Source organism: Periplaneta americana, chromosome 1, assembly GCF_040183065.1.
Source record: "Periplaneta americana isolate PAMFEO1 chromosome 1, P.americana_PAMFEO1_priV1, whole genome shotgun sequence".
NCBI classification, from domain to species: domain Eukaryota; kingdom Metazoa; phylum Arthropoda; class Insecta; order Blattodea; family Blattidae; genus Periplaneta; species Periplaneta americana.
Window position 1 is genome coordinate 84,921,137 of NC_091117.1, and position 27,314 is coordinate 84,948,450.

General features: G+C 34.8%; 1 protein-coding gene across 1 annotated transcript in view; it reads left to right on the top strand.

Moving 5' to 3' along the window:
* Positions 1-27,314, top strand: part of LOC138697746 (1,5-anhydro-D-fructose reductase-like) — a 34,368-nt gene that overhangs the window by 1,940 nt on the left and 5,114 nt on the right. The window contains exons 2-4 of the mRNA XM_069823236.1: positions 18,474-18,644; positions 20,143-20,259; positions 25,605-25,799. Coding sequence (XP_069679337.1) covers positions 18,474-18,644; positions 20,143-20,259; positions 25,605-25,799 — 483 coding nt within the window. The remainder of the gene's footprint in view (positions 1-18,473; positions 18,645-20,142; positions 20,260-25,604; positions 25,800-27,314) is intronic.

The window sequence follows — 27,314 nt, forward strand, 5'->3', positions numbered from 1 at the left end:
AAGTGTGATAAAAATCAGGAATTACGAATTTCTTGATCCATGTTTATAGCCTATAACCTTTCCTTCTGTTCGGCATATGAGGAATACAATTCTTCAATTTTTCCGTGTATTTTTGAAACACTCTGTATAATTAATTTCATTCACAAATTTGAATTTTGTGACTCTGTAAGTAATTTACTTTTCACACAAAATTCTATAAACCATGTATTTATATGCCAGTACTAGACCTGGCATGTTAGTTTAGACGCCCAAAATGGGCTCTAAATTTTAGCAATAGACTCACGTAGTAATAAAGTATACACTTTATTATAAGAGGCCGTCAAAATAGTTGCTTCTTCCTTCTATTCAAGAACATGGTACACGAATTCAAGTAATTAATAAAAACAATAAACCACTGGATTGAAATAGTTATTCAGTTCTATGCGTAATTATTGACCCACTAAATACTAGAACACAAAATATTATCAAATTATCTGTATCAAAATATAAAAAAGCTAATGAACACAAATTACGGAATAAAAAACTGAAACACCTTCATTCGTAATTTGCCCTGTAAGGCATAAAATTAATATTTTCCAAACTCTTCACTTCCATGCTTTGCCTTTTATCCGTCAATATAATTTAGTAGACTCAGAAATAACGTCTTATACAAACACAGGATAGGGGGAGGGAGCATAAGTAAACTTACATCTTTTATTTCAATTTTATCGGGAAAATTTTCACTTTCTCCATTCATTACTTCACTCGCATCCCTCATCACTGAAAAAACCTGTATTTTTCTTCAGTAGCCTGCATTAGCTTAGTCCACCGAGTCGTGTACTAAAGAAACACTGGAAGTACCGGTACTTCACAATTTGAGTTGTTGTACAACAGTTGTTTATACAGTGATTGAAAATTTTGTCGGCAACAACGTAGATAGCACAGTTGTGATAGATTATGCATTACAGTGTTTAAGACTCATCTTATTCTTGTAAAAATTACAGAAGTTCACAATTTTTTAATATACGGAACTAGACTTTTTAGGCACTAAGACCGTGATGAAGTGCTAACTAGGAAAATAGGCATTGTAGAGATTTTATGAAACTATCAAATTTTATGATTCCTTAATTAAATATTGACATAGGCTATTTAAAAATTTCGTATTAATGCCTAGAGAATGAAATAGTTTTTTGTCCTAAAACTTCCAGGTACATTCACTATATTATCACAAACAAGACCTAACAGTTTGTGAGTTCGTGTACGGATAGTTCATTTCATGCTCAGAAATAAAATGATATATTTCATGTATTCACTATTCATTCAAATCCACTAACAGTCAGTATTCAATAACTTGTACGCGGAAAGCATTATATACGAGTCATATATAAAGTAGCCACATAATGTGTTACAAGTTAATTTTTCATACATTACGTCTAAGGGCTCGTTCACACTGTGCGGGAATTTCTCGAAACAGGCATTTATTCGAATCGATATCGTGTGTGCACTGTTTTCTATTTAAATAATGCCCATTTCGAGAAATTTTCGTACAGTGTGAAAGGGCATTAATTGCTTGCAAAATAGCCAATGGTATCGTCAAAGCAATCCGTTTCAAATAAAGTTGTAAATCAATCTACATTGCATATTTTCCTCCGACGATAAGTATGAAAATTTATTGGCATTTTCACTGAATGACATACGTAATACCCCTCTATCCTCCATGTCACAATAGCAACTTTCTCTGCTATGTTGAAGATATGCGAATTCAGTTACTCATAACGACAGAACATATCGCACTCCCAGTAAAATTGTGCCGTAACTCGAAAATTGTTATTTGTAAAGATATGCTATTTCCTAGTAAAATACTGCTGTAAAAATATTTTAATAAACAGGTGCGAAAACATTTGCTAATCTATTATTTTATTATTAGAATTTCATATCTCCAACCAGTAAAACAGTGTTGCAAAAATTTACGAAAGTAATATGTGATTTTTGACGGGTGATACAACAGTATTTTACTAGGAGTGCGTTATGTAAAGCTGTTGTCACGAAATCAATGCACGGAATTCAGCAGCAACTACACAGTATATATACACAATGTACCTGCAGTTCACTTCCATATATAGGGTGTTTCCGAGGTGGTGTTACAAACTTTCAGGGATGATGGCGAAGGGCACATGTATCAATTTGAGATAAGAAACCCTGGTTCGGAAATGACCGAGTCGGAAGTTATAAGCAAAAATAGTTGTGTGGAAATGAAATAATTTTATTCCTCTGTACACCTTATTTATGTGTATTTATCTGTACATCTTACACATACTGTATTCATCTGACGTTGTTTACGTTGTCTACTTACAGTACTGCATTCAGTGCGCTGTCTGAGTGATGGGACAGGAAACTACACTAAAGCAATGCAGATAGTGTAATGTGTAACGCACATGGTCAGTCCTGATATGCACGTCTGTAGATAGCAGTGTATGTGTACAAGTTGCAGTGTCCAGTCGATCAGTCCTAGTGAAATGGAGGAGTACACGAGAACGGAATATGCAGACATGATTTTCGAATACAGATGAGCCAATGGGAACAGTAGACAAGCTCACAGATTGTATGGGGACAAGTACACACGTAGGAGACATCCGCCCCATACTATCTTTTCACGACTCTTCCAAATGTTAAGGGAAAGGAGGGCACGTGGTGAGAAATTATAATTTCATTTCCACACAACTATTTTTGCTTATAACTTTCGACACAGTCATTTCCGGATTATCAACACCGTCGTTATCTTTATGAAGGCTGGTTCACAATAAACCCGAAACGGAAACGACACAATTAGGTAATTGTGAATGCTCACATTTAAATACATATATTTTAACAATATTTCCGTTCTCGTTCTCGTTTTCGTTCCCGGTTTATTGTGAACTAGCCTTGAGTCGTTTCATTCGCACGTAGGCCAATGGGAGATATTTATTTAGAGCTAACCACTGGCTAGGCTTACTGATTATGTGGTCAGCATGGGGCAAACACTGCTCATAAGATAATGAAGCATGACCACAACACAAGAGGAGCACACGCAGTATAGGAGAGAGTGAGATTCCTCTTTCCTGCCGGAAATACATAGAAACCGGTTCTGCTGGATTTGTAAAGAGAATGCTACCACTCGAGCTGAGCTGAAGCCAGTGTACAAGTGCATATTACTATTTCTGCACGTCTGTTAAATTTCCGCGCCGCATTCTCAGATGACATCACAGACAGCAGTTTCAACTTCTATTCGTAAATTAGCGCAAGAGCGTGAAAGGTAAAAAAAAAGTTGCAAAATTCTCCCTAACAAAGAGAGTGGTTTCATTTCATCTGATTTTACACAAATTGTTATGAAAACCGTGATATAACAAGTGTAGAAAAGAGAAAAATGAGGTTAGGAACCACAATAGAACTGTGCTAATATAATATAGATACCGTAAAAGTCGACAGTTGATCCTCTAGTCTAGTGGTAAGGAAGCTTTTATAACTGCAAATTCAAAAAGGATAAAGTTTCAATTTCCGACAGAGAAAGGGAGATTCATTTCCGACCGTCGCGGGACTGAGTGTGTCCTTTGTAGGGTTGCTAGGTTATCAACATGCAAATAAGGGACAGTTACAACTAGCGTTGCCAGATTTGTTTTAGCAAATTAAAAAAAAATCACAAAAATTAAGGAAGGTGAATGGAACTTCCCAGCATATAGCAGATAATTATAATTCATCGTTTAAGGTGTAAAATCATTACCATTCTTAATTCTATTTTAGACATATTTAACATTATAAAATGTATTTACAAAACCTGTATGTTAGGTCTAAATATATATGTTGCATACATGTAATAAAACCATTAAAACCCAGGAAAACATGAAGCATTGCTGACATCACCCTTATTTAACATATTTATGATTTGGCATCCTGATATAGTTTATTTTATTTTTATTCCCCAACATAAATTTTCTGTATGGTTGATTGAAGTTGAGAAATAGTTAAGTTCAACCTTTATCAAGTTCACAGAACACTTATTTCTTACATCTGATTACTTAAACGTCATAGAATTTCATTCATTCATAGTTTTATGGTCAAGGGCAGGTCTTTCACTGCAAACTCAGCATTCTCCAGTCTTTCCTATTTTCTGCCTTTCTCTTTGTCTCAGCATGTGAGCCATATATCTTAATGTAATCCATCATCTCATATCTTCTTCTGTCCCGAACTTTTCTACTTTTCATCATTCCTTCCAGTGCATCCTTCAGTAGGCAGTTTCTTCTCAGTCAGTGACTCATCCAATTGCTTTTTCTCTTCCTCATCAGTTTCACCATCATTCTTTCTTCACCTACTCTTTCCAACACAGCTTCATTTCTTATTCTGTCTGTCCATTTCACACGCTCCATTCTTCTACATATCCACATTTCAAATGCTTCTAGCTGCTTCTCTTCACTTCGTCGTAATGTTCTTGCCCCGTGCAATGCAACACTCCACACAAGGCACTTCATTAGTCTCTTGTTTAGTTCTTTCTCCAGAGATCCACAGAAGATGCTCCTTTTTTTATTGAAAGCTTCCTTTGAAATTGCTATGCTTCTTTTGACTTTCTGGCTGCAGCTCATGTTACTGCTATAGAGTACAACCCATGTATTTGAAGCTGTCCATTTGTTCTACTGCCTCGTTTCGAATTCGCACGTTTACCTTCTTTATTTCATCATCTCCCTGACAAGTATTAGGCAGAGTGGCCTGTTACGGTCTTGTTTTCTCTCCATCTCTTTTGAGGTCTGCCAATGGATATTTTTTCCCCTTGGTCAATAATTTAACATTACCTTTGGAAATCTGTTGTTGCTCATTCGTTTGTCGTGATTTACATTCTTTATTTTTCTTCCGATAACCATGGTCTTCGTCTTGTTTGCATTTATCTTCATCCTATACTGCTCACAGCTGTAATTTAGCTCCAGTAGCATATCCCTTAGTATTATAAAAACATATCTCTGGATATAGGCCTGATACACTCCATGTCGAAAATAATTTTATTGCGAGGAGAAATGTAGATAAGCTTAACCCTCAAATTAAAGAAGAAGTATTTGAAGGTAAAAAACGTAAAAATACAGGAAAAAAAACAATCTGGCAACCCTAGTTGCTACATCCAACTTGAGGAATTTTAAGGGGAGGGGAGAGAGAGAGAGAAATCTGTCAGCGCCTTCTCAGAGTATATACTACCATGTTAAAACAAAGTATAAGGAAAAATACTTCAGTCTTATACCATTGAAGCTCTTACATTACAAACCATTAATTTAGTTCATTTGTATTAACATTTAGAAGGAACATTAATGAAGAAGACTGGAACGAGATTAGCCTAACTGCAAAGGTTTTGTTCATGGAAACTAATAAATAATGTTCTATTTTTCTAAATGCAACATGTCCTAATCTGTTTCATGCGGAGGAGAAAAACTTACTTTGGTTTGAAACATTTTTCGCGTCTTCATACATATTATGCTTACATGAAGGCTAATCTAACAAGAATTTTATGAATGACAATGCACAGCTATTGTTTGGAAATGTTATTTTTAAAGCTCGGATTTCAATGACATGTTACATTTTTATTCTCGTGTCTTCTTACAAAGTTAAATAACAACTTTTCTCAACGTGATGACACGGATTTTATTGGTCATATAAATGCATATATTTATCATATTTTTAGCATAAAGTTATATATAAACTTTATCTCTGTAGCCTGAACTTTTTCTTTGCCAGTTTATATTTATTTTAGTCTCATTTCCGTAAATTAACACCGTCATAGCTAAAGAATTTAAAATATTTACCCTATCATTTAAGTATTTTGTCCTTTAAACATACTGTCTTAGAAACAAATGATGATGCGACTCTTGCTGGTGAAAAAGTTTTCATCAGAATACTTATTTATGCTAATTTCTTCTCCCCGGCACTTGTTCTAGCTACTTAGAGACGAAATACAACAAATGTTATTACCTCAACTATTCCTTTTCCAGATGCATTTCAGAATGTATCATTTGTATACCAGATAACTCAAAAGTATTTCAGAAAGCATCATTTGTTTAACTTATCAGATAAGTCAGGTGTATTTCAGAAAACATAATCTGCATATCAGATAAGTCAGGTGTATTTCAGAAAACATCATCTGTATATCAGATAAGTCAGGTGTAATTCAGAAAGCAACATTTGTATATTAGATAAGACAGGTATATTTCAGAAAGCATCATTTGTATATCAGATAAATCAGGTGTATTTCAGAAAGCATCATTTCTACATCAGATAGTCAGGTGTATTTCAGAAAGCATAATTTGTATATCAGATGTCAGGTGTATTTCAGAAAGCATCACTGGTATATCAGTTAAGTCAGATATATTTCAAAAAGCATCATTTGTTTATCAGATAAGTCACGTGTATTTCAGAAAACATCATTTGTTCATCAGATAAGTCAGGTGTATTTCAGAAAGCATCATTTGTATATCAGATAAGTCACGTGTATTTTAGAAAACATCATTTGTATGTCAGATAAGTCAGGTGTATTTCAGAAAGCATCATTTGTATATCAGATAAGTCAAGTGTATTTCAGAAAACATCATTTGTATATCAGATACGTCAGGTGTATTTCAGAAAGCATCATTTGTATATCAGATAAGTCAAGTGTATTTCACAAAGCATCACTGGTATATCAGTTAAGTCAGATATATTTCAGAAAGCATGATTTGTATATCAGATAAGTCAGGTGAATTTAAGAAAACATCATTTGTATATCAGTTGAGACAACTGTATTTCAGTTCAGTCAATCGTATTTCAGAAAGGGTCAACTGTACTTCAGAGAACGTCAATTGTACCTCTTTCAGAAAGCATCATTTGTATAACTTATCAGATAAGTCAGGTGTACTTCAGAAAGCATCATTTGTATATCAGATAAGTCAGGTGTATTTCAGAAAACATAATTTGTATATCAGTTGAGACAACTGTATTTCAGAAAGCGTCAATTGTATTTCAGTTCAGTCAATAGTATTTCAGAAAGGGTAAACTGTACTTCAGAGAACGTCAATTGTACCTCTTTCAGAAAGCATCATTTGTATAACTTATCAGATAAGTCAGGTGTACTTCAGAAAGCATCATTTGTATATCAGATAAGTCAGGTGTATTTCAGAAAACATCATTTGTATATCAGATACGTAAGGTGTATTTCAGAAAGCATCATTTGTATATCAGATAAGTCAAGTGTATTTTACAAAGCATCACTGGTATATCAGTTAAGTCAGATATATTTCAGAAAGCATGATTTGTATATCAGATAAGTCAGGTGAATTTCAGAAACATCTTTTGTATATCAGTTGAGACAACTGTATTTCAGTTCAGTCAATCGTATTTCAGAAAGGGTCAACTGTACTTCAGAGAACGTCAATTGTACCTCTTTCAGAAAGCATCATTTGTATAACTTATCAGATAAGTCAGGTGTACTTCAGAAAGCATCATTTGTATATCAGATAAGTCAGGTGTATTTCAGAAAACATAATTTGTATATCAGTTGAGACAACTGTATTTCAGAAAGCGTCAATTGTATTTCAGTTCAGTCAATAGTATTTCAGAAAGGGTAAACTGTACTTCAGAAAACGTCAATTGTACCTTTTCAAAAATCATTTGTATTTCAGATAATTGGATAATGAAATAACATTTTAATACAGGCACTGATTACTTAACACATTGATGTTTACTGCAAAATTTGTCCAGCTGGCACTTTCAAATACCTTTTTAACAATAACATCCCATCCGAGGAAAAAACTTCAGTCTATATAAAGTTACTGTATTGAAATACCTGGTACTTTCTGGTCCAGTAATATCTGAAATACAAAAAGTGTATGTAGAGATTATATTACAAAGCATTGCCATGAAAATCATTTTATTTATATTGTTTGATAATGTACAGTTTCCCTGGAAAAGGATGAGACGATTGAATATTCTTAAGTCTCAGATGTAAGACACTGCGCATGATCGGAGACCAGAGCACTGATACACAAGATAACGAATAGTGAGTTACTTAAATGCAGGCTATTTGGTTTGTTACTACCATCGTTCCGAAATTCACTTCAAATACTGCAAAAAATATGATAATATTACGTAAATAAAATATAAATATATACGTAAATCGTGTAGTTAAATCGACAATGGACCTTCATGACTAGATCGACACTCCGCACAGAACGGAAAGCTTTCGTGTCGTTTCAATAGTTCAGACGGTAAGACTTCTGCCTGTTGTGTAAAAGAGAGCGAGTTCGATTCTCAGTCTACATCAACGATTTTTTTTTGGCTAAATAATGTTCAAATAGCTAAGTAACGTTGAAATAGAGTTTTACAAAGTCCTGAGATTAAGTGTTAATGATCACAGACAATACAAAATTACAAGTTATAATATTATAAACGTTAATCTAGTGAATGCATTTATATACACACATATACAATGTAAATGCATACATATTAAAAACTAACAATTAAAATGAAATTAAAAAATATTCTTAAGCCACACAGACAAACTTTTACAAAGGTTTAGAGTCCTTAGGCTATGTCATTTGCTGAGTAATTATTACAATATTTTATTAATAGCTTTCCCATATGTGTAAGAAATGCACTCGCACAAAACGCTTTTTGTTAAAAGTGTGGCTTTGGATTATTTCATTCTCACCCCTTCAGTTGATTTTAACTATTTTATCTACATGTTTCCAATAGTGTTTAATTTAATGTGCATTCAATTTTATTCATGTTATGATTGAATGGAAAAGCACTGTTGCAGTTATTGACTAATTACATATATTAATACTAATTATTAAATGCAACTGTTAAGTAACCAATTGTAGTATCTTTTGCAAAATCTTGAATGTTTAAGTTGTCAATAATATTTCTGTACCATATACTATAAAACGTTAAAAGAATTTGCAATAGATTTGGAATCCTCTACTTTATAATCACTTGTTTTAATAAAAAAAAAATATTTTCTTTGTTAGAATATCTACAAGTTTAACTTTAATAACATTCCGAATAGCTTTAATTGCATTATCTGAATTTTGTACTTTTCTATTCAAATGTATTCTATTTCCCTCTTTCATAATTTTTTGATAAATTACACTCTATTTCTTGTAGTATTTAAGAACATGAGGATCATTACATTGCAGCTCATTACATAGAGATTCTTCTTTTTAATACATGAGATTTTTAAGTCCCTGCGTTATCTACATTTTTTTACTTTTGAATTTTTTCACAACATTGAGTGGAGAACATCCACTGAAGTGATTCTGAAATTAAGTGAAAGATACAATACATTTACTCTTAATATCAGTAGTACCAGTATCATATACGTTTTTCAAAGATTCATTTTGTAGACATAAATGTAAATAATCACTAGATACAGCATTTACGACCCTTTTTAGTTTTTAAATTAATATTTTGAAATTGTTCACTGACATTGGAAACACTTAGGATTTGTTTATCATGTTCAGACAAGCCATTAATTATAGATTTTGTCGAATAGAAATTCAGTCTAATTCTGTGAACAAAAATTTTATCAATGACTGTGCTACTTCAGCTTGTATGCTGGTGGAAAAATTACGCTACGACTAAGGAGTGAATTTAATTTACTTTTACGGAAAAGTTCCGAGAGATAATCTATGTTTATGTCACTACAGAATAGCCACCTATGCCCACCGACGCCCTCGAAAGCGAGACGAATTGTGGAATCACGTTGTTGACACCTGGGAAGATCTCGCTGGGGATCAGAACCTATTCCACAATCTCGTGACATCCATGCCGGATTGACTTAGAGCTGTAATAGAAGCTGATGGCATGTGGACGAGATTTTAAGTTAACAGGTCTCTTTTTGTTTCTTATGATTATTGTTTGAGGAAGAATACTTTTAACTTCCAAGTAAGATTTTTGACGAGGTTCAGCCCACTTGTAAGACCCACAAATTGGGCATAAATTATTCAATATTTTCCGACAAATTAGACAGTCGAGGAACTCTGAAGAAATTAATTACACCTCAATAAAAAAAAGTTTTACCTGGGATCGAACACGAGACGTTTCGGTTATACAGTGGAACCGACACGCTACTATATGAGCTACCGAGACAAGCCAGCGACAGCAGCAGTCCAGAATGTAGATCCCACAGCAGGCATTTGCCATTCGGTACAGAGAAGCAATGATATTTTATGACTCGAGCAATGTTGTGAAATCGTGGCCTTAAATGGCTATCTTCTTCGTGATTCTTATTCTGGTCCTTGTCCTTGTTGTGGTCCTTGTAACAATTCTTGTTGTATATGTCATGGTATTTATTGTTACGTCGATATCGAGTGAACCGCGCTGTGGAACTTTAACTTCCGACGATCAAGAGTCGTCTCATTCCTTTTAAGGGTAACTGTACAACAGACCTGGGGAATTTATGCGTTAGCTCGAGCGATCTGCAGATAGTGGTCTTCTTCTACTTCCGCAATTGTGTTCATCGTGGACATAAGAATCGACCAGTGGCGTGCAATGTGTACATTTACATTTGTTGTAAACAGAAAATTAAATGTAATATTTATGTACATATGTAGACGAAGCACGTCTTGCACTCATTGTGAATGGCATTTCACTGAACTTCTGCTTTGTTTATCGTTTCTATCCACCTGTCCCAGCTGGTTTCTCTGTGAGCGCGAGTGCTCTCAGAGACAGGCTTACCCCCAGCCCTGGTATACATCACAAGATCCTGTTTGATCTATGATTTTCCTTCAGTTTTTCATTCATACTACATTGCACAAGTTAAATGGAGCTTCAAGATAACTGTAAAATGTGTCGTATGTCTATGTTACGAAAAACTGTTATAAGATTGGGTTTATACTTCTGAAAGCAATTTATTTTTTCTGAAATACAAATGACGCTTTATGAAATTAAATTGATTAATCTGAAATACAAATCACTCCTTCTGAAATAAAATTGATCAGTTCTGAAAGACATATGGAAAAGGTGTAGTGGTTCATTTGTGAACCTGGTCGCTCGTCCTCTGACCATGGGAATTTGAAAAAATCTGTGCTCCATCAATTATTATTTCTAACAAAATTTCTGATGGGGACAGATAAAAAAGTTAAATTTTTTTCTCTCACCATGTTAATAATATCAAAAGAAGTGTTTATACAAATTTTGACCAATTGACCGCAATTACGAGAGTCGTAAAAAAATAAGTTCGCCAAGGACCGTTAACAGAAAGAAAACACAATTTCATTGGAAAAATTTATTGGAACAAACACAGTAATTGTTGAGTTATTTTTCAACATATTCCCCACTGGAATTGAGACATGGGATAGACAGAGAGGTGCAGACGGCTGTCGAATGCTGGTTCCAATCCCAGACGGCTGACTTCTACGACACAAGGATACAAAAATTGATCCCGTAGTATGAAAAATGCCTCAGTTTCAGTGGGGTATATGTTGAAAAATAGTGCAACAATTGCTGTATCTGTTTCAATAAATCTTTCCATGCAATTGTGCTATTTTTCTGTAAACGGAAACAGAGAAAATCACTTTCTGGACGGCCTCGTAATTGCGGTCGAGTGGCCAAAATTTGTGTTAACACTTCTTTTGACATTATTAACATAGTGGAAAAAAATTAACTTTTCTATCTGCCTCCAACAGAATGTTTGCTTGTAAGGCTGTACATAGATATTTCTAAACTATAACTGTTTTTCGTCTAAGTCCACATACTTCCCAGATGAAATGTGGTATTCCTGGTATTCAAAGTATGGTACTTGACTTTGATTGACTTTTTAATCTAGTCTTGTAAATGACATTATTTTAGATTATCAGTTGGAATTTTAAAACCATACTTTCCTGTTATCTAATTTAAAACAAATATTGGTTAATGCAGCTTATCTTCGCTGTCTTAGATGGTTACTTAATCTTCTGCATATAAAAATTAAAATATATGTTATTTACTTTACAAGTACCTGTATTTTATTGAGTAATGGAAGTTCGGGCTATGTTTTATCCATTCGTTGAAGGAAAAATCGGACTATTCAGGCGTATTCAGGAGACAAACGATGAGAATTCTCAAGGTCAAGTCCAGTTGTTTTTAAGCTACTGCCAGCGTTAGTTACCTAGTGGCTTATCTATGTATATTATGCAGCTGCTTCTTATGTAATGTATAAAATTGCGGACCCGAGTTCGAATTGCGATGGAGTTGTATTTGTGGAAGACAAAGCCATGGTTCCTGAGGGTTTTCGTTGCGGTTCTCCCGTTTTCCTCCATTTCATTGTCAATCATTTCAATACTCATTATCATCATTTATCCAAAACTTTGCCTGCGTGACGTAGTATTGTGATCGACGTTAGATAGCATCAATCAAAAGAGACGTAGTACACTTTCTGGGGTGTGGATGAACTGCAGTGGGACTCTATCGGAACTGCAAATAGTTGTTGAATCTTTAATGGAAGCTTTCACAGGTATTAATCGTTCGTACACTACTACTAGTCATTTCCGCCCACATTTCTGGAGGAACGATTGACTGTGAATCAATATAAGTGTCTGTTAAATAATCCATAAACTTCTGTAGTTTCTCATGGTCTGGTGCAAATGACATAAAATCTTCTACGAAACAATCTGCAACGTCTTCTGCATTTAACGTTGGCAGACCGAATACGTGTGATAAAAACTGACCAAATTCATGTTTTGTTATATTAGGGACGCAACCGGACTATATACTTTTTGAAACTCAAAATATTCTGGATGCAACCGGGCTAAAAAAAAAAAGGTTCGGACATGACTACGGGACGCAACCCGGAAATTCCGGTAGAGTGTACCCTTAAAGCCTTGGTTTTTCTGAACCGACGCATGCGACGTGCGAGGTGTGAGGCCCGCCTCGCACAAATCCGGACTACATGAGACATAGTGAGTGGTTTCTCTAACTTCGGTCTGCGCACCTCGCAGCCATAGAAACCATCACTATCTCTCTTTAGTCCAGATTTGTGCGAGGCGGGCCTCGCACCTCGCCCGTCGCATGCGTCGGTTCAGAAAAACAAAGGCTTTAGGGCTTCTATTGCGTAATGAAAGAAATAAATCGACAGCTTCGATCCAGTGAATTAGTTTCTGAAAGGAGAGTTATATAGCAAGGGAAGAAACCCTTCAAAAGCAAAGATCATACAGATTAAAGACTACTTTTCCTCGGGGCTCGAAATAGACCGGAGTGAACCGGAACCGTAAAAATCAGAAACTTTTCGTTCCGTTCCGTAAGAAATGGGTATGGCCTGCTCCGGTTCATTTTAATTACATAGCTACAATATTTAAATACATTTTTCAACCAAGTTTCAATTAAACTGTTGAAAATAATGATAACGGCACTGCCAGCAGTGTTTTATTGTATTATAGCATTCGTATAGCCTCTCATTAATTTATAACACTCTTGTAGCATGCACTTGATATTTTTGATTTTACCAAGACTGTCCCCAATACTCAGACCTTAATGTAGGTATCGATAGTGGTCAAAATGGCGTCGGTAGCGGTCCAAGCATGATTACCACGTGGTTTTGTTATGATGTTTTCTTGTGTTAATTACGTCGTGAAATGGGCCTTTCGTGTTGTGTACAGGGTTGTAATAATTCTAATAGTGGATATGTGTCTCATATTTCAGCGTTTAAATTCCCGAAAAATACAACTTTACTATGCGACAAATGGTTTAGGTGCATAATCGTGACAATTTCCAAGTTACGGAAATTACAGTTTGTTGTTGTTTAGTCAACTGTCCGAAGACAGGTCTGAACTTAACAAATGATACCAACAAGGCACCACTTATGAGGCAACTAAGCTAATAGATAATGGAGTAGGGTGACCAATTCCTATCCTCCTAAAATGACAGTGTTACACATAAAACATTTTGAACCTATATTAGTTATTAGGAAAGATATTTTTCCTATCATGAATGGTGATGCTTTTCGTATTCCTGGGGAAATTTCGAATCTTACCCATGACGCCTACAAGAACCATATTTCCTAACCAAGTTTCATACCGTACTGTCAGTCATTCTAGTGCCAGGAAGAATCCACATCAACGGAAAGAGGAACAGATGGAGAGAGAAGAAGAATTTTTCAGGGAATGGTGTGAAAGGGATATTATTAGCACTTTTGATCAGTTTCAAAGTGATGTTCAGGAAAGAAGTGTGATTTCATTTATGACTGTTGTTTAAGGCGATTATGTTATTTTTTTAAATATGAAAGGTGACAGTGTAGAAGAAATTCCATCATTAATAACTACACAAAGGTGTTGAACAGGGGAAAAACATTTCAAACCAATTTTCGAGAAAAGCGAAAAGAAGTCATGAAGAGTTAGGCCTAAGTCTAAAAGTGACAAAACATAAAGAATTGAAATTCAAGACGAATTAGGCTAAGGACCCTAGATTGTCAACATCCATCTATTAAAACATAAAATATAAGCTGATTTATTATTATTATTACTATTATTATTATTATTATTATTATTATTATTATTATTATTATTACGAGTAGTAGTAGTAGTAGTAGTTGTATTAGTAGACCTTGTAGGCATAATATTGGCTGACCTTATTTAATTATGTTATTGATTTTGAGTATGACATGTTATCCTTTTGTATGTCCAACAACTATTAGTGAACGTTGGCATTTACTGCAGTAACTTATACGGAGTTCAGGGTATGATTCTCAACTTACTGAAAACTATTTTCAGGCTGTGTTTGCACTGTCAAGTTCATAACTTTATAGCAATTTGTTTCTACTCGTACCGTACTTATCTTGTCTCGCTTTTGAAATTTAACCTAACATTGCTCATAAATTAACGCTGGACGTTTATTTAAGACAAAATTTAGTAATTCAACTTAATACGAAACATTTAACTATTTTGACATAAAGATAAGGCGGAACCGTATATATAAATGAAAATGGTTGGACCGCAGCGGCGGCCATCTTTTTTCTGTATTAAGGTCTGAGTATTGGATACGGTCTTGATTTTACATTGAGTAAGCTTACCGTTGACGATCTGAACAATAGCGCGGCGTTAATGAAATTAAAAGGACAGGAACTCAGCAACTCTTTATCACTCCATATCGAGCTAATGATCAGATGTTATAGGCCACTGCTAGACAGCGAGTCGAATATCTTATTGTTTAAACTGCGACCTGACTATCCATTTCCAATACTTTGCAAAATGAAGGTTCAAAGTCATAAGTATAGGGTCGAAAATCTTTCTCTTTCGCTAGTAATGATTGATAATATACGCGTCGAAGCGAAGCATTATTATTAAATATGTATTTTATCCAATTATTTTTTCCGCTGAATGAAGTGACTACCGCTCGTCTGTATAAACCAGGCATGTTCAGCGCGGGCATTTCTAGCCTTTAGGGGTTACGTACAGCTTACAGTAGTAAAATGTTCGGAAATACTTAATTTTTCCTCCATTACTGTATTTTGTACAATAATGAAAATTGGTATGTGTAAAACATTGTAGACACTGGCATCAATGGTAGATTTCAGGCGACTAGCGAGAGCTGAAAGTTCGTAAAAGCTATGATGCCTGCCTCATACAATCCATCATTGAAAAGGTACATTCGCGAAGTGATTGCTGATAATGGTATACAATCAAATACGATGGGAAGTTCAGCTGTAATTACTGTTTATGGTATTAATTGTAGCTGCCCATAGTGGTAATTATACAATGTTTATGAGTCTATATATATATATATATATATATATATATATATATATATATATATATTGGTATAATAATGAATATGGAAGGAAACTCATCTATAAATAATAAAATTATTCTTATTGTATATCAAGCTGTACTTACGTCTTTGTAATTTTACCATTCAACATTTATATTCAATTCTAGTATATTGTATATTCATATATAATTTTTTATGCTCGACCATGCCGAAATGTAGTAATTATACACCTGATAGCAGTCCTTTAATGCATGTCATTAAAGTACACCTACTCATTAAAGTACAGGTGTTCAGCCAATGACAAGTCAGCTTACAGGTGTTCAGCCAATGACAAGTCAGCTTTGTACCGTTATAAAACCGCAAGTATCGATTATTCTCGGATATGCAATCGAAAGACAATTAGCGAAAAGTCACGGAGGCTGGAAATCCAATACTGTCGCAGAAGGTTATGTTCTGTTACTATAATAATTAGAGTTAATTGTAAATAATATTCAAATAAATTCAATTTGTCATCTCGTTTTTCAATTCTAAATCAATTTTCAGGTTATACCAAAAGTAATGTTCATCTTATTCTGTGCCAAAGTCAATGAAATTCGGCCTCGGAAAAAATCAATACTTTCGCGTCTGCGCACATCTCACAATTCCGGTCAGTTCGCACATAACCATACTTTTGAATACTTTCAAGTTAGAAATATGGTCGAGCATAAAAACTCGTATGAAACTTGCCTGTAATGGTAATTAAGACGCTCGTATGAAAATTATGAAACTCGCTTGCGCTCGTTTCATAAGCAATCATACTTGCGTCTTAATTACTACCATTATAGACTCGTTGCATAATGTACTATATCATGGGTAATTATATATCTGAAGACCGCATTATAGTCACGTCTTTGTAAGTTTAACATTGACAACTCCCATTTATTTCATATTGTAAAAATGTTTGCATTAGGCCTACTTGTTGATTTTAGAACAAACCTTGTATGATCAATGACCTTAGTATGATCTATTTTGGGCGTAACTGAAGATGGCATCATTATGCCGAAAACGTTAATCATCTTTTAATAAATGTTTATTTTATTGGGTTATTTTACGACGCTGTATCAACATCTAAGGTTATTTAGCGTCTGAATGAAATGGTGATAACGCCGGTGAAATGAGTCCGGGGTCCAGCACTGAACGTTGCTCGTACTGGGTTGAGGAAAAACCCCGGAAAAACCTCAACCAGGTAACTTGCCCCGACCGGGATTCGAACCCGGGCCACCTGGTTTCGCGGTCAGACTCGCTGACCGTTACTCCACAGGTGTGTGTGGAGTAATAAATGTACTATAGTACTTAACACTATATTGTACTTAGATGAGCAAATAAACGGTCCTCATACAATAATATATACATACAGTATTAATAATAATTATTCTACTAATTTCAGCTGTCCTTACATATACTTAAACATGTTTGTGAGTGTTGATACAGAAATCCGTTAAGCACAAATGTAAACGATAATAAACACATTGGATGAAACATTCATATCTGCAGTTGGGAGTTGACCAACTCGAATCTTCAATGTCCCAGATAACACTGGCAGAAGCTTCAAATGCATCACATTCAACTGGAAAAGTAGTTTTCTTCCAGGCATGCTTAATAATGTTAGTGAACATGGGGGATAAACACATACAGATAACAACCACTCCACCTGGTGCAACTTCTCTTGTTCAATCGATGGATGTGTACTTTTTTCGTCGATGGAAGAAGTTCGCCAAACGTTTTCGTGAGAGAGTTTTACTCGACAACATTGATATTGACCTCCAGAGCCGTAACACTATCATCAACCTGCATGCACTTATAATCAGTTCAGTGCACCCAATTCACTAACATGATTAAGCATGCCTGGAAGAAAGCTACTTTTCCAGTTGAATGTGATGGCTTTGAAGCTCCTGCCAATGTTATCTGGGATCTGAAGATTCGAGTTGCACAATTCCCAACTGCAGAAATGCATCATTCATCCAATGTGCTTATTGTCGTTTACATTACATTTGTACTTAACAGATTTCTACATGAACACCCACAAACATGTGTTTAACTGTATGTAAGGACAGCTAAAATTAGTAGAATAATGATTATTTATGGACGAGTTCCCTTCCGTATTCATTATTACACCAATATCTTTCTGGGCTCATAAATATTGTATAATTACCACTATGGGCAGCTAGAATTGAGGGCTTTGCCGGAAGAAAGGCGGATAGACCTATACGCCCTTCTTCGGGAAAACGGTTTAAAATGTAGTGAATAATTATAGTAGCGAAATTTTGTTTTGATTGTACTGTACATACCTGCAGGACAGGGCTGCATGCGTGTATAACATTTTATTCAAGTGCGTTTTAAAATCTTAGATTGCATGTATCTCAATTCGCCATATTGACGTATACGCCCTTTTTCCGGAAAACCCCTTAATTGGTACCATAAACATTGATTACAGCTGAACTTTCCATCCTATTTGATTTTATATCATTATCAGTCAGGCACTTCGCGAATGTACCTTGTGAGAAATGCTTACCTTCCTGTCTACTTGTCTCAGCCGGAGAAGGTGGAGTGGGAAGTAAAGAGGAAATCTGCAGTGACTCGATTGAATTATTAGTGCCCTGCTCTGCCCTACATAATTAACTGCATACAGATTAGCCTATATTTCAAATGTAAAGATTGTTTGAAATAAAATGTAATATTGTACATAAATTATCTTATTTATTATATCTATTATATTGCTCTCCTGTTGCCAGGCTGATGACCCTAAAGAAGTGGAGCGAGTGGTGAAAGAAGCTATAGACGTAGGATACAGACATTTCGACACAGCGATGTTCTACAAGAACGAGAAAGAAGTTGGCTCAGCCATCAAAGCCAAGATTGCGGAAGGAGTCGTGACTAGAGAAGAGGTCTTTGTCACTACCAAGGTACTTCCCTAGGTCACATGTTTCACAAGTCTGTATAAATCGTTACATAATTAACAAGAACGCAATTTAAAACTAAGTCCCAGGATAATGGGCAGGGTTATGCTTAGGATACTTATTAACTACAGGAATCTGAAGGATTTTAAACATATACGTTACTGATTTCAGTTAACATAGGCACTTCTTTGAATTCGCCACTACAAAGCCGACGCTTTCCTGGGGAACAATGCAATAATAAAAATGTAATAGCTCAAATGTTCAATATACAGTAATTTTGGTCGAATAGGAATAAAGTATTTTTATTGTTTTATGTTGTGTTCTCAGTTTTCACTTTTAAAGTTCGAGTATTGCATACTGAAGTTCTAAAACAGGTATCGATATCGAATATCGACCAAGTTGTGATATCGACCCATTTCTATTAACAAAATTAAGGGTGTGATATTTTGGTATCTATTAACTATATGCGCGAAATGTGTTAAAAACTTAATTTTATGCATGTAAAATGCAAATCTCTTAATGAGAGTCCACAATTAAGTGAAATAAACCTGCAAATTTTCGCGAAATTGACAGAAATCCACGAAATTACTTCATAACCACGATATTATTTTTCAACAAAAAACATATTTTATGGAGAATTCGCACGAAAAATGATACTTTCTCCTAAAAAAGAGTAAAAATTTTCTTCGTTATAAAATATAGGCTACATGAACATTTCTACATAATTGATCATTCAGTATTACATGTAGCCTATGTGACATCTGGAAACGACGTACACATAGTTTTGAAGACTATTTCAAGGGAGCAGCGCAAGCAGACAACGGTCATTTCTCTTTCCCGCAACACCTGCCTTCGTAAAGTCAAAAAGGCAGTGCCGTCACCCTCTCTCAGTCGAATGCAATTGAATTATGAATTTAATTAATTATGCAAATAATTTTCTGTTACTTTCAAAGGGGTTGTTTCAGTTATAATAAAAAATGTTATTTCATTATTTTCTACCTCTGATTCAGGTTCTGGCTGATATGTACGGTACATCTATTATCAAGCAGTACATCTCACTTGACGATATGTGTCAGAGGAAGAACAATTGTTTTTATACACACCTGAAATCTGATTAGTCTAATATATGGCTATTCGGCGGTATAGGCTAAGCAATGGCCACCCTACCCCCATTATCTCCTAGCTTAGTTGCCTCATAAGTGTGCCTTCTTGTTATCACTTGTGACGTTCAGACCTGCCTTCCTGTCTTCGGACGTTGATTAAACAACACGTTTCTTTAGGATGCGAAATATGCGCGAAATTGCTTGTTTTTTTTTTGCGCAATATTCACGAAATTAAACCAATTTAACCACCGAAAACAGGGCATAATAATCACTATAAAATCACATTCCTACTAATAATACACAACCCATGATTTAACGATTTTAAAACGCTGCAGACGGAGCTAGTCAACACATGAATGTGGTAACACTGAAGGAAATTCAATTAAAATATTTTATTTCAGTTATGGAATACCTTCCATAGACCAGATATGGTTGTGACTTCCTTGAAGAAATCTTTGGCTACTCTGGGACTCCAGTATGTTGATCTATATCTCATTCACTGGCCATTCGCTTTCAAGGTAAGTTGAGAACTTGAGTGTACGAAATGACAATAGAAACAGCAGCATTCTTCCACGTAAATATCCATTACTTTGTATCAAATGAAATTTAATGGTGCTCTTCTCAGCCGAAAAAGAAAGATGTGACTGTGAACCTTAGAGATCAAGGTTCTCGAGTGAAAGGTTGAGAACTTGCTGGTATTAAGTTCTCAGATAGTGTGTAATTTTGTGGTACATGAACATGAGACATACATGTACAAAATAGATAATAAGGCAATTATACCAAACCTGATTGTACGAAGGTATGCAGAATCGCAAGACATGAACTAAATTCTTGCCCTAATTTATTATTACTATAATGCAAAATAACAAAGAAAAAATGTTCACATAATTCTTAACACTGCCTACAGAGAATATAAAATTTGTAAATACAGGTAGGACCTATATTTCAGTAGCTTTATTTGTTCCATACACACATTCCACCATTCAGATCAGGGGTCGGCGCGCGGGTACGGAAAGTGGGTAGTCGCTGAAAGTAGCGGATTCTGTGAGAAGCAAGTGAGCTCTTTACGTCATCTGGGGCCATATTCATAGACATTCTTAGCGCGGGCTTCCGGTGGATTATCAGCGAACTAAAGTTTTTCGTATTCATAAACCAGTGTTAGCGATATGATATGAATCCTGTATAAGTAACCTGTCGATAGCCCCTAGTTTAGCACGCTCGTAGCGCGGGCTAGCGAAATGTCTATGAATAGCATCCCTGGAGACTAACAGTGGCGAGTTTGTGATCTTACAATGTTCAATATATTTTCTTTTGCAGATGATACTGTACTAACATTTAATGGGGAAAATTGGGATAATACTTATTTAAATGCTAGCAATGGAATTAATGTAGTGAAAAATTGGCTTGACTCTAATTTCCTTCCTTAAATACTAATAAAACTACCTATATTCCATTTTCTATACCTCCGCCTATGAATAATTATCACTTAGTAATACATAATATTTCATGTAATAATTAACAAATAATTATTGTAATTGCCCATATCTAACACCTTCCACACAAGTCAAATATTTAGGAATTATTATAGATCAGCATTTACGTTGGGAAAAACAAATTGATTTTATGTGTAGGCCTACAAGTATAAGAAAGACAATTTATAAATTCGTAATACTTCGAAATTTTATCACTAAGGAGGCATTGAGAATAATATTTTTAGCTTCAGTACAATCATTAATACAATATGGTATAATAAATTGGGGTGGATTAGCATCATCTGTACTTAATCCATTAATTTTATTACACAGAAGATTAAAAAAAATTGTCTAACTAAAAATATGGATTACCCAACAAATTTAATTATACAGGTTTTGAAGTATTAACTATTGAAGAAATTTATAAATATAGTTTACTAACTTATTACCACAGAAATCAAATAAAACATATATCTAATCTACATGAATATCGTACTCGAAGACAAAAGTCTACTTTCCTATTAATTGAGCCTAAATGTCATACAAGCGCAGCTCTTAAACATGGTGCTAGTTTCGGCCCAAGACTTTATAATGAAATCACAAACCATTTTCCAAATTTGAAATATTTTAAAATTGAAGCTTTTAAAAAAGAAATTTATAAAATTATTCATGATATATAATATTAACAAATATGTGTATTTTTTTACCTTTTATTTCTGTCAACTTTATTCATGTTTTTATTGAATATCACTAGCTTCTGAAGCGATATATCTTACATAAACGTACAGTATCAGAGAATGTAGTGAAGCGCACGATATGCAGTCATTTTATTTGAAATTTCCAACCATAAATAAAACACCTTTATTATTATACAATAACGAAAACATAAGTTATTAATAATATTGTTGATATCTAAAAATTCCTCCGTCAAGCAAAGATGTTGATCCACGCCTCAAATGAAAATAATTAATTGTGCAATACCAACAATATTCGTATTTCATCGAAGAAGATATAAAATGCTATGAATTTTTTCATCCTTAATGATAATTACCGTTCGACATCTGAACTAAGGTCTTCTATACAGCGAGCCACAGTTCGAGCTCAGAGGTTGCTCATGTTAAATCAGGCAGCGCATTCGAGTTGCGACACGACCTTGGAATGCGCCTCACAAGCTACATTTATTGCTCCGTCTGGGCGTTTGCATTTGACCCAACGAGTAAATAATTCCAGCTACATTTGTCACAGAAAACCTTTACAGCTCGTCTGGCCGTACCCTTGGAATTACTGTCTCAGCAGTTATTCGCAAGCACAGTTTCACGGAAGGTCCTTCTGAGCAAGGTCGCTAGATGTAGCTGTCGAACAGCTCTTAGTCAGGTCCTCTCATCCCAATCCACTAATGTCCGCCATCTTTGCGCCATCGGTTGCTGTTGTCAAGCAGAACGTTCTCCGAAAGTTATCGAAATATCTGTTTTGGAAACTTATTTTACAAAATATATACATTTAAATACAAATTCCTTCCACAACTCAACCATAGCGCAATGTAAACAAACCTAAGAGTTGGCGCAAATATGGCAGCGTGCGAAGATCTGACGTATCGACAGACCTTGCTTCTGAGAATTGTAGGTATTCTCCCATACGTAAGTATTCGATTTTGTAAATAGCTAGAACAGCAGCTTGATTTCGAAACTGTAAGTCCGTGGCCTGCTTGAAACGTTAAAAAGTAATAGAGTACAAAGGTAAACCATTGAGCTATTAAATCTACAATTAAAATAAATAAAAGTTATCTTAAATAAACATTTCAAGAAATCGACAAACTAAAATGCATCAAGAACATAAAATATAACATATCATAAGAATAGGCCTATTACAAAAACATCTCTTTCGATTACTTTAGATCTTTAAATATCTACAAACGTTCTTTCTCTAATTCATCCTACATGACCGCGTGTTTAGCTTTGTAGTGCCTTCAATATTATAGTTTGATCTGTTTGAGAAGACAAAAAAATAATAAAATAACTATAAAATTTATAATGGGGGTGCTGTAGAATTCATTTCAGTTCCAAAATGATACTGAAGCACGGGAGTTTTGTATCATCATTGTCACCGCATAAGAAACAAAAGAAGTTATTCAGCAACGACCGAATAAAGAAAATGTCGTTTACGCGTTTACTGCACAACAAAGAGCGAAATGTGTCTTCCATGTCGATTTACGAATGAATACCCATAATGCAATCATATGGGGACGTGGAAATCCTCATCTATCATATGAACTAGAACGGGTTGGTCCTATAGTTAATGTTTGGTGCGCAGTAAATCGCTATAGGCTAATCTGTATGGGCCGTTTATCTTCGCAGAGAAAACAGTTCGATCTGGACCATACCTGGATATGTTGAAAAACTTTTTCGAACCACAACTGCAACAGAAAAACAACACGGGTATCGTGTTCCAAGAGGATGGTGAACCACCTCATTGGGCATCAGACGTCCTTAATTATCTGGATGACACATTTGGTAACAACTGGTGTGGGCGAGCAGAGTCAATTATGTGCCTCCAAATTTCCCAGACCTGACCCACACGATTTCTTTCTCCGGGGTTTCGTGAAGAACGATGTGTATGCATAGCGACCCAGGGAGGTACATGTTCTCAAAGCAAAGATTTTCTAAGCTTTTGAGAAAGTTATTCCTGAGATTTAGACCACACATGGGAGAAATTAGCCTCAAGATATGAACTGTGTCGTGTTCGCAATGGTGGGCACGTTGAGGTCTAATTTGGACAAAACTCTCATTCTTCTGGAATGCATGCACAAGTTATTTAACAACAAATAGCAACAGTCCTCATTTTATCACGTTTTTATTTTATGTCTTCCCACATGGATCATCCTGTATATTTGGTTGCAACAATAATTATATCACACAGAAGACATGTACGGTCATTAATTTATAAATATAAAGTATCTATCATGTCACGGATATCCCTTCTTTTGCTACATTCCACGTGTTCTGCCATGACGAACTCGTCAATGATTCAGTATACCTGAGAGGTGATCTGATCGCATCCCAGTCAAGACACAGAGTAAGCAGCGAGTACGTACCCACACCCAATGTACTCTTATGCCGATCTCTGATTTAAACAAATGAATACAGATATAATTGTAATGGAATATTGATTATTCTGTGGTAATTTAAATATGAAACAGGTGTAAATTGAATGCAATACAAATATACTGCAGAATTTAATTAAATAACGAAGTAGCTCAATACGAAGAGTACACATTTGTAAGCAGACATACAAAACAGCAACAAAAGAAACTTCTGCTATTTTGTGGACAATGAATGGTGATAGTTTTGGCACAAATATTTATCTAACGAAACACCGTGATTCAGAAATATGTGTAAAAACTCTGGGGGTGTGTTCCCCACATCTAAACAAGGAAAAATGTCATACATACAAAATACATCTGGAAAAGCCTGTTTTATGAGTTATAATCATAAGATTACATTCAACAATAGCACATTTTGCTTAAAACTGACGGAACAAGTTCACAGTAACACATGATCAGTTGTTTATCTACTCACAAGTCACAACAAATGCTTCAATGGACGCATGAACACGTCGCAACATGACCATCTTCAACGTGCCTACGTAAGCTATATCAGTAGGAAGAGTTGTTTTATTGATAATTTCAATCGAATGGGTCAACAATTTGTATTGTACCTCGATATACAATCGTTGAATGTAATATTTCGATTATAAAATCAGATATTTCCGGACATATACATGGTGAATCGTAAGTAATGTCATTAATTTCACCGAGTTTAATACAATTTTGCTCGTTTCTGTTTCCTTTTCGAGATAGAAATTATTTTATATGAAACATTTCATTGGCAAAGCCATTGATTTAATTTCCAGTATGCTCAGTCAATTTAAGACAACAGTATATTATGATAAATGACTTAAATAATTTTAGTTCTGTTCTTTAAAAATGCAGAAATTTGATCCGAACAAATATAACTTTTAGTTCTGAAAAGGTATTAGCCCGTTACATCTCTTATAGGAAAATACCTCTTTATTAGAAAATAAAGCTAATTATAGCAGTCCCTTTTCAACTACTTCGGAAATGTGCAGCTAAACTTCATCTTTTCTTTGACTAGTCTCTGCTTCTTTATTTCGTCTGCTCATCTGGTTTTACGTCTTCCTATACTTTTTTGTTGTAATCCGTCAAAGTACGTGTTCTGCCCACTCATTTGAATCTTATACTGGAAACCGCTGCATCTTACATCCTCTTCTTTTTTCATACTTTCTAGTCCTTTTTCCGGTCAAATGGATTGTTGTCTAAATAGCAGGCGAAAAGAATGTAGGCCTACCGACTCTAAAAGTGTGAATTTTTGCAGGAAGGTGAAAATGGTCTTCCTAAAGACGCGAAACACAATCTGATCTACAGCGACGTGGACTTCGTGGACACGTGGAAAGCGATGGAGGACTGCGTGAGGCTGCGGCTGACCAGGAGCATTGGAGTGTCCAACTTCAACAGCCAGCAGATACAGAGGATACTCGACAGTTCTTCTATCAAACCGGTCGTCAATCAGGTATTTGTTTGCATCTGTCTCTGCCTGTCTGTAGGTCGGACATTACTCGCCCACGTTTAATTTTGATGCTGAATGATATTTTCTGTTGAAATCGTCGCCAAAGAAAATACTACTAGTATTCTATGACGACGACCAGTGTACGCTAAGTTTGTTTCCGATTTGGAAATTATTACCTCACTCGCGTCCATTACAGTCTGAGAGGGGAAGTTCTGTTGGCTACAGCGATAAACGGATAGGATGACGTGCAAAAGGACCATCCATGTGGCGGTGAAAGCGTTTCATGTTTCCTTCATATTAGAAACATGGAACACTCACTATTGCATTTTTATTTGTAAAAAAAAAACTAACCAAATAAATTCTGCAGTGCTTGGGAAAAGTGACATAAGTCAGTTTTCACAAACCTTTTTTGATAATTTATTGACAACTTACACTGGTTTATGTCGATTTGATTTTTTTCTGTATGAATTATTGTAATGGGAGGAATACCTATGTATTTTTTCCAAGCGAACAGATGTTCCGTAAGTTGTCAATAAATTATCAAAAAAGGTTTGTGGAAACTGACTTCTGTCACTTTTCCCGAGCACTAAAGAATTAACAATAAACTGGTTTAGCGTATGAAATTGTAGTTACTATGCAGTATGCTTCAATAATAATATAATCCCATAAATAAACTGCAGCTTTATGTTATATTTATAAATTAATTTATATTCTTCTTAAGGGTATAGATAATGTTGAAATCTTTAGATTTTTTTTGGTTCATAAAAATAAATATAAAACTGCATATCTTATCATTAAATCAGATTTCATACGCAAGAATGAAGATTTTTCTAGTTTCATGGCTTGTATGTAGCTGAATAATTGAGTAGTGGAATATTATGTATTTGTTTTTTATCATCATTTGTGATTTGGAATAATAAGTTGCCATTGAGGAATTTCTTTATTTCATTTATCATATTCTTCAACCACAAGATCTGTTTCATACTATATAGCCTATTTTATTTTACACATATTAGCCTAGTATATTCTACATGTAAAAATATGCATATTTAATAAGCTTTATTCATAACGGTGTCATTCCTACAAATCAGTTGATTTTATTCTCGTTCACTTTTTCAACAATCAATAGTAATAATACGCATTATTTTTCATATACCGTTTTATTTAAATATGCATAATTATATACACCACATGTAATGATGCCTTTTATACTGTTTTTAAACTTATATCATTTTTCACTATTTTAACCTTGTACATGTCTTCATATTTGTCAATATTTAATATGTATTGTTTATTTACCACATAGGCTAGATATCGAATTTTATGTCTGAAAATGCCCACAATTGGGCGAAAACGTTAACACTATTAATGTAATTGTAAAATAACTACTTCAGTATTTTACATTAAAATAAGTCAAAAGACATTTACAAGTTTTTTTTTCATATACTTGACTTATTGGAACTCAAAAATGAATTCAAAGTTTCTTCAAAGTCACCTAACAGACACTCCAAAACATCA